Here is a 13,766-nt window from a genome sequence, read left to right as displayed (position 1 = left end):
ATGTACAGTGGCAACCCTAACCCTCCACCCAGTATGTAGTGTGACTTTGTGGCTGGCCATTAGGGTTACTCAGGAGTGATGTTCATCTCCCCTTGACTTGTGTGATATATCTCAGAGACAAAAGGGGCTTAATTTATGGTACAGAAGTCCTGAGATAGTGGTAGGACTTTGGACCTGGTTTCTCCTGAGATAATGGTTTATCAGCTAAGTAGCCCTTTGTGTATTATGACTTCCTGTCTTCCTCTGTCTACTCTAGGTTTCCCTAATGTAACAATGGCTCCTCATTGTGACCTGGAATCCTCTCAAGGTCCCATTGTACAAAAAAGTGATCCTCCCACACAGCTTTCCATCCTTAGTGAATCTATCATGGATCCCCAGGTAATGTACTCTTTATATGGACTGTATAGTAAATGCAAGTAAACTACGTTTTCAATGCAGAGTTCTGTGGCTATGTCTTCACTTGCGTGAAAGTCAGGAATCCAAAATTAAGGTTCCTAAGCTATCCTAAATCAGGTCTTTTGTGTATAGTGTATATATTATTATAACTTATGTTTAATACTGCATACAGAGATAAAACTACATATATTATGCAGAAAATATTTTGGGTTGCTTTGGGAACCCTGACTTTGGATTTCCTTACCTTTTTGTACAAAAAGCATCAACTTTGATGTTGCATTAACGTGGTTTCATTTGTGTTTTAGTTCTTAAAAAGTAAAAGTAGAAGTGATTAAATCTGGAACTAATTTCCCTGACATTTAGCTGAATGCACACACATTGAGAGATACTCAGATGCCTTTATTTCAGTGCAGTGATATCTCTGTATGTGGCTGTTTCACTGACTGCATTCAGAGTGTTCTTTTGATGTTCACTTAAGTCTGTTAACTATTTTTTTTTGTAACCATAGCAGAACCTGCATAAATTGCAAGTTTGAACTTTTAAAACAAAATCATTTTTGCTTTAGACAAGAAAAATTTGAATAACTTTTAATGTGCTTTTCCCCCCTCAGATAACTGATATCTGAAATCATACCAAAAATATTAACTTGACGGTGAGAACAAGGATAAGAGACTTCATCCCAAAGGGCTACTTTTCTGAAAAGTTACAAATGACAGAAAATAGGGTCTTGGCATGAAAGTGTCATATCTACCATAAGTGTAATCTTCCTGTTATGATTCTGTACTAATATTTACGCCGTAGCACCTTGCACAAATACATAATATCCTAAACTGAATTCAGGACTGCTCTGCCAGTCAGACTGGGTTCTTTTTAAATGAAGGCATTCATTATTTGCATTTTTTGCTGTGGCCTAGGATTTATCTATGTAGCATATTGTATCGCTGCATGTGAGTTGTATGATAGGTTGAAAGTCTGGGCTTTCCAGAGGAAGCTAAGGGAGGCAGTGCCCAATCACCATTGAATTTCAGTGAGATTTGGGTGTCCAACTCTTCTGCTCTTTTGAAAATCCTGCCCAAAGATCCTGTTGTACAGCATACATAGGGCAAAATTCTGGTTACTGCAGGAGATCTTAATTCTGAATTGACTTTCCTAAGTTATGTGCACAATGAAATATCGCCCTTTTCATTGCATTACGTCACTTTTTTTATGCATGTGCTGGAAATGCAATTTATGTGTGGGTTTTTATATGTAACCTACATTAAAAGAATGTTGTTTAGATTGCAAAGTGAATCTTTCAAAACTTAAGAAATACTAGAATTTAGTTGTTGTGGCAGTATTAATTTTTCCACTTAATTACATGACCATATGTTATGTTTTTTCCACAATATCCCTGTCTCATTTGATGGCTAGAAAGGCCACTACTAAGGAAATGAGGCAGCTGTTCAATATTTTTTACCCTCAGTCATTGTGTTGCCCTTGCCTTACTGTACACAACCAAACAAAGCATTGAATACTGAAGTATTCATTTCCTGTGGTCTTTTCTAGAGTACTCATCACTGTAGTATCCCAGTGCTTCACAAACTTTAATGAATTTATTTCCTGTCTTCTCTGTAAGATGCGATTATTTTTGTCCATATTTTAGAGGTGGGGAACTACAATACAGAGACTTCACTGGAAACACTTCCCAGAAAACAACTACTTTATTTTTTTCCTTTCTGAAGGGTGGGTTTAAATTGCTGTCATGTAACTTTTGAGATGTCTTGTGTTTTTCTGAGACAGGCTCTCAATGAAGTAGAAGGGGAAGGTTCCTCCAACTGTCAGTCAGAGGGCAGTGTGAATGAACAGGATGTGTCTTTGCACTTCAAGTCCAACATTGACACAAACAGGTCAGTGTGTGTTTCTGTCTCAGTCCACTATCGTAAGGTTTCTTGTCCATAGTATTTTAATAGCACTATCAGATGTCCAAACACCTTTGTGCTTTCTCCCATCGCTATCTCTTATGCACAGGAGTTGCTCCCCATAAATATCCACAAAGCTATTATGATATATCCTCCTTCACATCTCTCCTTAAAACTCACCTCTCCCATGATGCCTACAAAACACTTGGCAGTGACTGAGCACTTGGTGAGCTGTGACTGATATTTATTACAGTTACCATAATAGTCTCATTGTTACCTTGTGTTCTCCTACCTCCCCCACCCCACTGTCTCATATTTGCATTGTAAGCTACTTGGGGACAGGGGTCTTCTTTCAGTTGTATGGACAGTGCAGAGTGCAGTGGGCTCCCATTCCTGATTTGGACCTCTAGGCACTATCTCAGTACAAATAATAGGTTGACTTGTGGAATTGGATTGGTAGTTGAAACCTTAATAGCAATTAAGAGGACCCAGCGAGGAGAGTGTGTAAAGGGAAAAGAGGGCAGGCTAAGAACAGGACTCTGTGGGACCCCAGTGGACTGCAAGAGATTGGAAGAGAAGGACCTGTTGACAGACATGGCAGGCATGATCAAATAGGAGAATCAGAAGAGAACTGCACTGTGAGTCCAGAACAGATAATATATAAAGAGGAAAGGTGTGATCAACCATGTCAGAAGCAGAGGAAATGTCAAGAATGATGAGGATGGAGTAGAGATCTTTGGACTTGGCTAAGAAGAGTCTGTTAGACTTTAAGAGCTGTTTCACTGTAGTGAAGAGGCTAGAAGGAAGATTGCGGGGGATCAAGGATGGAGTTTGGAACTTGAGGTAACAGTTTCATATGGTATGTACTGTTACCTCATGTGAAGGATAGAAGGGAGGGGTAGTAGTCAGAGGCAGTTGAAATTTGGGGGTTGTCTTTTGGGGGTGGAGGATGATGACTACAGCATGTTTGTATCTGTAGAGGAAAGGACTGAGAGAGATCAGGAGTTGGGAGGGAATGGGGTCATTGGCACAGATGGCTGTATTAGAGATAGAAAGTGCGTCAGAAGCCTCAGTCTTAGTCATAGAGGTGAAAAAGTTGGAGGTGGAGGAAAGAAGAACAGGGGAGATAAGAGATCATAGCAGACCTCATCTTTTTTTTGCATGTGCCAGACAAAGACCAGAACTCTTGCACTGAAGAGTTAACCACTCATGCAAAACTCAAAATCCTGGAAAAGAAGTTAAGCATATTGCTATCATACCTAACTTATGCAAACATGTGCTCACTGCAGCTAACATATCATCATATCCTCCATATACACCATTCATCATCACAACCTCCATTATTTGTGTTTTAACTCTCAGTAGTGATCTCTCTCTCTCTCTCTCAGAAACATATGCGTATGTACTTATGTGTTGAATAACTGGAGGTTAGAAGATTGTCTTGTGAGTGCTATAAGGGGTAGATCATGTATTTGTTTCATTGTACAAGGTATGTGCTCAGTAATAAGGTTGGCTAGTATTTACGATGTTTGAGTGATTGTGGGTAGTGGTGTGCGTTGTTTGACGGTCTGCTGTATGTGTTGGTGGATTAGTATGGATGTCTGGTGGATGTAGGTTCGTATAGACGTACCTTTTTTGTTTCCTTGATTGTGGTTCTCCATCAGTGTTGTATTGACTTCAGCAACTTATATTGTGAATGAAATTTTTATATAGAATTTTATTACATTTGGCCATGTTGGTTTGCAACTATAGCAATGTGTATTTGAGTTGATTGAGGAAAGTAGCATTGGGTTTGACGGCTGTTGTGTTGGAGTTTTTAAAGTAGCACACTTGCTGGTTTCGTTGGAGGAAATGTCAAATGTCATGTCATGGCCTGCTCTAAGGTTAAAGCTTAGCTTGGCATAGCTAAAGCACTCAGGAATGGGAAAAATCCACACTCCTGAGTGCCGCAACTACACCAGCCTAAAACATTGGTGTAGATGCAGCTAAATCAACAGAAGCATTCATCCGTCAACCTAGCTACCATCACTTGGGAAGGTGGAGTTACTATAGTGACAGAAGAACCCTTTCTGTCATTGTAGTGTGCATCTACACTACGGGGTTACAGCTGTGTAGCTATGCCACTATAACCTTCATAATGTAGACCAGCCTTGTGTTGGTTACAGTGGAGGAGTACTTGTATAACTAAAATAGAGTGGGGAAGGATTTAACTCCTTTCTAGGAATTTGAGGCTTTGCATTAATGGGGAATTTGTTTGAGCAATTTTAAGTACTTTTTACTCCTGAGGGCATTCTTGTGGCTTCGTTTTGATTCTCTGTCAGAAAATCATTTTTCTCTAGGGAAGCAAAGAACTCTGCAGTGGATGTTAATTCTGCACGTGTGCAGTGGCACAGAATTCCCCCAGGAGTAAAGACTTTTTGAGAGGCTTTTTATGGATAGATGGTAAAGATTAGCTGTAAGCATTGTCATTTCAGATTTCAGTGTACCTTGTACTCTCTCTCTTATGCTTATATATAGGCTACTCCACTTACTGAAAGAAGAAAACGCTGCCGGGACTTCCCAGCTACGGGCTGAGAAGCAACTGAGAACTCCTACCCCATCACAGAAAGCAAATGTAGCTGTGACTCCAACAACTGCTTTGCCATTGTCAGGAGGTGCAGGTTTGGCTGTGCTAGAACATTAACTCTCAAAGGACATAGGCTGCTAACAGCATCTTACTCAGAATAATCTTAGTGGAGAGAAGGGACAGGAATAGAGTTTCAGAAATCTGAGTTGGGTTAGCGGAGTAAGGCACAGGCAGTTTGATTGTGTTTATAAATAGAGACAGGGTGGGTGAGAGATCTTTTATTTCTGTTGGTGAGGGAGACGAGCTTTTGAGCGAGACAGCACTCTTCTTCAGTCTGGTAAATGTACTCCGTGTCACAACTAAATACAAGGTGGAACAGATGGTTTAGCATCAGTAGTTAACACTTATTCTAAGTGAAGTGACCTGTTAACATCTCTCCAATCATAGGACAAAAAAGGGGGGTTAGTGTGTGAGAGATTGTTGTGGGAATAAATCGTAAATCCAGTGTCTTTATTAAGTCCATTATTTTTAGTGTCTCGCAAAGTTATGAATTTAAGCTTCCAGGCTCATCTTTTGAAGTTGTTGTGCAGGTTTCCTTTGAGGATGAGGACTGAGAGGTCAGATATGGAGTGATTTGTTTTGTGAAAAGTGTTTGCCCACGGGTGATACGGTGTTTTTGTCTCATCATTTTGCTGTGTGAGTTCATTTGTGAGTGTAGTGATTGTCTGGTTTCATCCACATAGTTGTTGTGGAGACATTTAGTGCATTGGATGAAATATTTTACAGTTAATCACTTAAAGTTGTGTGAGTGGGCTCGTATGTGTGATTTGTTTTTTTTGTTTTTAATCAGCCCTCAATGCTACCAGAGTAGTCCAGAGAGTCCATTCAAGGCTTCAGAATGAAGATGAAGAGCAGACTTCAGATTCCTCTTACACTGTGAGACAAGTGCTGAACCCAAACCCAAGAAAGCAAAAGCAAGTTTCAACAAAAGGTCTGATCCTTTTTAAAATGAATATTTCATCCAAAGTAACTTGTACCTGAGACAGTGTATCTGCCTTCCTCCAGTGTCCCTTAAAGCTCTGGTTGAGACCATATTTTCATTAAACAGTACTGATCATCAATGTCATTTATTGGAGTTAAAAGTCAAGATACAGTAGCAATTTAGTACTTAAGCTGATAGGGAAAGAGGAGAATTCTTTACTGCTTGTGATCCCTGGTTACAGTACACTCTCTCTTTGCTTGGAGTTTTACTTTCAGCTCTGGTACTTGCTAAGATTACAGAGGTAGAAGTAGTGACTACATAGTTATGGTTGCATTGTGATCTGCTCATAAAGGACTGAAATCTTGTGTGTTGAATTTAGTCTCCAAATTTGGCACAACAGCCCTTCAGGGGACAATTTGAAATTTTCATTTAAATTGTTTTAGGAAAATACTTACTAATTTTTAGGAAACATTTAAAAATTCTTCCTGTATGAAATTTGGTCTGGATGTTGTCTGAATTTTTTTAGATGCCTCTGACTTCAAAAGAGGAGGGAGGACCCAAAACAGTCTCTCTACCCAGGTCCCTCCCAACTTCTAAAATGTCTGTCACATAATGCTGTATGGATTGGACACTTATGAAATTTGACAATTCTGTGCATAAAGAATAATTCCACTTACTCCACATAACTGAATAAATTTGCATGAAGTGGCTGAGAGGGGAAGTGCAGTCTTCATGGGTTAATACCTCAGTTCATATGGACTGGGATCCACATCGTGCTATTACTGATTCACTGTGCAAAAGAGGCAACAATGTCATGAGGAACGAGCTCTGGATGCAGTGTGGCATTGCCAGGGCTTCATATTGCCACTGCTATTTTGGTACCACCAGGCAGCAGGACTGTGGGGAGCCAATTGAGGGAGCTGCCATGTAGGACATACAAGGGTGTTTTAAGGGTTTTTGGGGATGGAGTGTCATCCATATGTTTTGAGATGCTGGGAGGTTATAACCTTCTTCAGCAGCAGTTCTATTCCAGTTTCTTCACTCCGGCTCATATGAGGACTCGCTTCCTGTAGTTTTTCAGAAGATTGTCAGACAGAGAAGATGCCTCAGGAGTGGAGCTAGTAGCTTAATTATAGGTGCACTTTCTGCTGCAAGTCCCATCCCACCCACTACGCCTCAGCTCTGCTTCCCCACAGCTAAGTCTTGGTCAGATGCGCCTGAGCAGGTCTATCAAACTTTGACTCCTGCTGAGGAGCATAGCAAAGGTCCATGGGAGGTTGGGGAATGTAGATGGGGTACCTTCATGCTACTCACTTCCCTGCTAACTCACCTGTACCTCTCTACATGGCTGTCCTCATGCACTCCCTGGAACTTTTTCTGTGCTGTATTGCACAGATCTATGGTGGTGATCAATCTATGTATTCAATACTTAGGGTTTTGTAGAAGAGTCAACTCTTCTACACAGTGTTGGTTCTGCAGAAATTTAGACCAGGGGTTCCCAAAGTGAGGCCTGAAGGAGGAGAAATTCAATGTACATTTGTCCTTCCCTGTACTTGTGGGCTGAAGGCTATTGATCAGCTGAATATTTCCATGGTTGTTGGAGTTCACCCACAAATAGTTTTGAATTATCTGCCAAGGAAGATAAAAGTATAAACAAATGCTGGAGTTGGTGCCTTTATTTTGATGTTCATTTACCATATGTGTAAACCAGGTGTGGTCTCTGCCTCCTTGAAAGTCAGTAGGGTGGTCCTCAGAGTTAAGTCCAGTTTCTGAGGATTTAGAAACAAACTGTATTAATCTGAATGACTAGGATGCATCCATCTTTGATGTTCCTTTGTCCATTATAGTGCTGGAACAGAGTACTTCTCCCATGGCTTATTTCAACAAAAATTAGTCTGTTTTTTTTATTGGAATCACAAACATTGTTAAACTCACAGTTGGAATTTAAAGTATTTTTTTTATGTCTCTGTCTCTCTTTCAGTGAAAAGAAATCAAACTGCACAGATGGCTTCCAAACAGAGAAGAAATGATTCTCTTGCTAATGCAGTTTCCTTCGAACTCCCAAGTGGCAATAAATCTAGCTTGGATGTCCTGAATCACATGATACATGAAGTGGAACATGAAATGGAGGAATATGAGCGATGGACAGGCCGTGAAGTACAGAGAATGCAAAACGGTCATGGCCTCACAGGGTTCACCATGTCACTGGTGAACACACTCTGTCGTCTGATGCGCTACCTCAAGGAGGTGAGTAGATGTTATGTGAACTGCTCCTGTAGCTAGAATGAATAAGCACAAAGATTATAGATTAATTTACAACCTTAACTTAGACATTTCCTAACTTCCAAGTCATTTACTTTGCAATCTCAGTATCTGTAATAGTTTTGTTAGGATTGTGTGCAATTTAAAAAAGGTAAAATTATTAATAAACGGGCAGGAGTTCACTGAACTGAAATGCAGGAGGTCTCCCATTTACTTCAATGAGAGATGTAGTCCACTTAGAACACTTTCTAAAACTATAAAAATTAAATGCATATTCAGAATATTGGGTGTTTAAATGTTTCTTTGTTCACAATCAGTTGGTTTTTGTCTATCTGTCTTAGGTATGTGGGCTTTGGAATTAGTTATATGCTAAAGATCTCCATCCCTTCCTGGTTCCTCCACAAGTGCCTGGGAACTACATCACAGCACCTAGCTGCTGCTTGTTTCACAGTGAACCGCTCTGCTCTGAGCACAGGGTTTTTTAGACCCTTGCGTTTGGATGACAGTCCTCCTTTCTGTTGTGTTGCTTCCTTGTGCTGTGCTCCCCTCATTGGGAGCACTGGACCTAGGCCTGGACTGCGAAGATTTGGGTAGGCTATACCCCTGTGTCTGAGGCACAGATGAGGTTGCATCGCAAACAGCAGAGGCTGGTCCCTCACCCTAGCTGAAAAATACTGTTGACCAAGCAGGGCTGAAGTTGGGCTGAAATTGATTCCTGACCATCTGTCACTGTCATCATTGGAAGTGAGTCTCCATTCAGGTCTTGAGAGAGTTGAGTGATGTCCAGCCCATAGATATGGTCTGTGGGCCATGCAGTCAAACTGTGATTGAAAGGGATACAGCCAGAGCTGTGTGACTTGTGGGGCTGTCTCCTGCTCTTTTTGCAGTGGCTAAGCCAAATACAGCCATACCATATTTGATACTGGTAACCCTTGGGACTGTCCCCTTGGTGGTGGTGCTTGTGCACCCAGAGACCCTTGTTCCTTACTGAGATGCTGCCTGTATGAGACTATCACAGTCCACTGTCTTCTCCTTAAAGCTATTATGGGGGTTATGCTTGGAAGGACTCTGCAGCCCTGGCTTATTTGCCTAGCTAACCTCCCTCCCCGTTCAGCCAGCGAGGTGTTGCCAAGGGATGGGCCACACATCCTAGAAAAAGAGCATTCCAAGAGGTCTTGGAGCCTCCAGAGAGGTTATTTCCTCTTCCTCTGTGGAGAGTGAATTCTCCTCTGGCTCCTGTCCTGGAGATATAGACTCAGAATCCAGAACTTCTGATAGGATATTGGTACATTATCCTTAAAATAAGTAATGCAGGAAGGGAAACTCTGGTCTCTTGAAGCCTTTGCTAAGGTTCCCTCTAAATATAAAAGCAAGAGACACTGCATTTCGAACACTAAACTCTCTTTTTGGAGGAGGCAATAAATGCAGAATAGCTCTGTGAAAAGGGGGGGACCCTCTACTGCTGAGATCTATGCCAAACTGTATAAAATCCCTAAAGAAAAGTGGAATAAATTTGGTCATGTCCTGAAGTGAATTCTAAAATCTTCTTACTGCTTTTACATATATATATATATAAAAAACAAAGCCACTCATCCTGTGAATGCTATTGCCCACAAAGATCTGTTGGACAAAAAAAAATTAGAGCATTGACACACCACAATACTGGTTTGTGCTGTGTATGCCCTACCTCCACTTCAAAAGCCTTCCTCTCCTGGCACACCATAAACAAAGCACATAAGACTAGGAGACACATTTGGCTGCAGTCACTGACCCTGTCCCCCAACACCACTAGGGCCCAGAGCTCTTATTTCAGACTGGTTTGAGTTCCCCAAAAGTATGGAATTGTTCTGCTCAGTCCTGGCTCTGTCCATACCTAAACCAATCAAACAGTCTGGTGCATCCAAGTCAGGCTAGAAAACCTATCCTTCCTAGTTTTAAGAGATTCAGAAAGTGGTTTACCTGTGTTCCATAGGCTTAAAGGAGATATACCAGCATGTCCTCTTACATCTGCCTGTCAGTATCTGTGCTTCACTCTGGACAATTATCATTTCCAATACATGATCCTCCTTTTGTCCCCCTCTTTGGCCTCACAGCTTTTCTCCAAGATTTTGATAGCCCTGATTACCTCCCTGAGGGAGGAGAGGATTTACATTTACTACTATACAGGTGACATTCTCATTGAGTCTGAGTGCCAGCAGAAGCCATCTGAGATGCTCAGTTGGGTAATTCAAGCTCCGCAGAGGCGCAGCTTTTGTCTTTAACCTGGAAAAGAGCTCCCCAACACTTCTCAGGATCTCCAGCATTTGGGGCCCCGATTGTGCATCCTCAGAATAAAGGATGTAGATCGTCTTGTTCATAACTCACAGATAACCACTTGGAGGAGCACTCTATCTGCTTGATCTGATGTGTCTAGCACAGTCACAGTCCAGTGGATCTTTCTCCACACACGACCTCTCCAGGCTCTCGTTTTCTCCATGGGAAATCACAGTGAGGATTCCACGTGTAGTCCTCTGTATCTCATGTCATCAATGCTGGTGTCCTACAGTGGTAGCATAATATACAAAACTCAAGGAAAACCTCTTTCAGATCCAGCAGTGATAAGTATCATTGACCCCTGTATCAGCCTTCGTGCTGTCACACTTATAGCTGGGCAAATGATCTTCAGCAGAATCCAGGAGGCGCATCAGCTGGCTGGAGATCAGTGCCATCACTAAAGTCCTGAAACACCTCTCCCCTCTCTTGACCACCACTGACGACAAGATGGCAGTGGTCTACGTCAGCAGGCAAGGCAGGACTCTCAGCTCCTCATTGCTAGTGAGAGGAAGCATCTAGAATTCTCCCTGGACAGAGAGGAAATGTCTCTCCATTGCATTATCTTATGTTAAAGGATAAGAGCAATTTACAAACTGTCGATCTCAGGGGAGTGGGATCTGAACAACAATATCCTCTGTTTAATGTCCCTCTAAAAGGGCATTTTCTAAATAGACCTGTTTTGCCTCCAACAAGGGGGGAAAAAATCCGATCTCTTCTGCTCCCAGCCCTGGTAGAAACAATACTGGAGAACAGATGCCTTCTCCTTCAATTGGTCTGACCTCTCTTCACCAGAATGGCCAGGAAGATCAAGCCAGACATGAGCAGCACAGAGCACTGTCCAGCACCCTTAACTACATTGTCTTCTGTGTGTAATCCTATAGTATGGAGTTGAAGTCTGAGTAGAATGAGAATGCTTCACCAAGAGCGGGTTATGTCTCTTTCGTAAAGGCTGTGAAGAAAGAAGCATAGGAGTTTGAAAGGTCTTCCCTACTCCTGTGCCATCATGGGAGAGTGGGAAAGGGACAATAACACAAATCAAGCAGAGTATCAGTTTGTATGTGCAATAAAACAGGATTGCAATGGTAACACTGACATCACCTTAAAGCTGGTAGCAAAAGCTGTATTTCTATGTTAACTTGATAGCAAGGTTTGGAGTTACTCCCTCTTGTAAACATGAACCTCTATTGATGATTGATTGTGTTTTTCATCCCCCACCCCCCAGAGTGAGATGCAGCTGCGTCAGGAAGCAGCGATGAGGCAGCAGCTTGAGGGGGTGCTGAATGAACACAGAGCACTGATTGATGCTCTGACAACTGAAATCCTTCTGGTCAGAGAAGAAAATGCTGCCATACAGGTACAAAGATGTTGAGCCTTTCCTTTGACACCCTATGAAGCCCAAGGCAGGAGTTAATGCAGTGAAAGATTTAAGCAGGCTCTTTATCTCTAGAGTGATGTGTCTGAGTTGACGTGCATTGGCAGAGCAGCATAGGGGGCAAAGGACTTTATCAGCAAGGGACGGCGCTACAAATCGGCATTGAAAATATGATAGTTAAAGAGACGAGGAACGTAATAGCGGGGGCGTTGTGATAGAGGGGTTTGTGGAAGTGTAATGCCAACCCTCTGTGCCTCATTCTAAGTAGTGGTATATTCTCCTCACTTCAACAAGCTCCAAATTCCTATCCATTAAAAGGAGTAATGAGAAACGTTTTTTGAGAAAATCCTTTTAAACTTTAACAGAAGATTTATTTTAGTACAGCTTAGCCTTACTTTAATGGACACCCACTGTGCAGTCTACATGCTTAAAACTCTGCCTCTTTGCTTTCACAATATTAATACTAGAGGGGCAGTGAAGTGGAACTGACTTGAGGTCTTATTAGTTTCACCGTGTCACTCTGCAGCTGTTGTGAATTAGGATGGAAGTTGCAGCCATAAGAGAAAGCAACCTGGAGAAGGAAGAGGAGGATGGGGAGCATTCGGGGGATAATCAATAAAAGATGAGGCTAGTCAGGAAGGAAAAAGAGGAGAGAGAAATAGGGGAGACAAGTGCAGAGATGCCTTTTTGTGGCACCTCACTGGGATCAGATTAAAGCTTTGGCACTAAGTGGGGAAACAGAGGAATAATACATCTGTCTAATTTTTGTCCCTAGAACACAGATCTCTGTTTATGTGGTTTTTTTCCCCTCCCTTAGAAAAGGCTTCAGCAATATATGGTGGTAACAGATGAACAGTTGATTTCACTCACTCAGACATTCAAAAGCCTCCCTATAACAGATCCTAACAGAGGGCGAAGTCCAACAGATTTTGGAGTTCCAGTCAACAGTCAAGGTAGGTGTCGTTTCAGCACATTAGTAACTTTAGAATCCTAGGTGACACTTTGGAAAACGCCCTCAGCTCCAAGCAACTCCTATGACAGTATGGAATAGTTGCCAAGAAATCATTGACACAAACCAGAACTTGACCCAGCAGACACCTGTTGTAATCTCATTGAATTCAGTGGGACTATGCCAGATAGTAACTATCATGCTTGGCAGTAAATTGTCATACACAATCATCTAGTCCGAGGCTGATTGATGGATCCTCTTTGAGTCTTCTAGGTACCTCCCATATAAACCTGGGAACTGTTGTCTGCTTCTGTGCCACAGTAAACAGCTATTATCTCATACGCTCTGCCCTGAGACACGGCTGCTAACCTTTGGATTTTACAGGCATCTTGTCCTCGTTTGTTTATTTAATATTCTCTTCTATACAGTTCTGGTTGGTCCCCTGTTAAGATATAGATATTCAGGCCTGTCTGCAAAGGCCTGTACTTTAAGAATTTAGGTGTATTCTTATCACTTGGCTAATTAGAGGTATAAAAGAAAGAATCAAAATCACTGTCTGCCAGTGTAAGGTCCTTCTCTTACTGTGACAGTCTGAGGCCCTGTTCTTAGGCTAAGGCCTTTGGCTAAGCAACAGAGGCAGCCATAAGCTGGGAAGCAACTGGTCACATCCTCCCATTCCAAACTAGTCACATTGAAAGGAGGTGCTATTGAGCTGTTAGGAATACACTCCTGTCCTGATAATGCCTGTCACCTCCAGAGAAAGGGAAGTGCCTAGAAGATGTAAAAGGAAATTTAGGTTGATAGTTTTCTGTCTGGTAAGAACTCACTTATCAATAGACACAGCTGGGAAACCCTTATGTCTTTATAGATGTAGTTGTGAAATCCTCACTTCTGTATTGTTTTGTCATTATAGTTCCCACTTTGCTATTGTTTATTGGCATGGTCTCTGTCTGGTTCTGTGATTGTCTGCTGTATAATTAATTTTGCTGGGTGTAAACTAATTAAGGTGGTGGGATATAATTGGTTAG

At 41.8% G+C, this 13,766-nt stretch overlaps 1 protein-coding gene across 4 annotated transcripts in view; it reads left to right on the top strand.

Annotated features, from left to right (window-relative positions):
- SPICE1 (spindle and centriole associated protein 1) overlaps positions 1-13,766 on the top strand; it is a 32,911-nt gene that overhangs the window by 8,623 nt on the left and 10,522 nt on the right. For 3 of the 4 annotated variants that reach the window (XM_077823023.1, XM_077822997.1, XM_077823015.1), the window contains exons 5-11: positions 257-378; positions 2,176-2,282; positions 4,812-4,954; positions 5,711-5,851; positions 7,824-8,089; positions 11,640-11,771; positions 12,607-12,742. In XM_077823023.1, coding sequence (XP_077679149.1) covers positions 257-378; positions 2,176-2,282; positions 4,812-4,954; positions 5,711-5,851; positions 7,824-8,089; positions 11,640-11,771; positions 12,607-12,742 — 1,047 coding nt within the window. The remainder of the gene's footprint in view (positions 1-256; positions 379-2,175; positions 2,283-4,811; positions 4,955-5,710; positions 5,852-7,823; positions 8,090-11,639; positions 11,772-12,606; positions 12,743-13,766) is intronic. The other variant, XM_077823006.1, reaches the window with a different exon arrangement.

The sequence above is a fragment of the Eretmochelys imbricata genome, chromosome 1 (assembly GCF_965152235.1).
Source record: "Eretmochelys imbricata isolate rEreImb1 chromosome 1, rEreImb1.hap1, whole genome shotgun sequence".
Taxonomy (NCBI): domain Eukaryota; kingdom Metazoa; phylum Chordata; order Testudines; family Cheloniidae; genus Eretmochelys; species Eretmochelys imbricata.
This window is presented reverse-complemented; position numbering and strand designations above follow the sequence as displayed.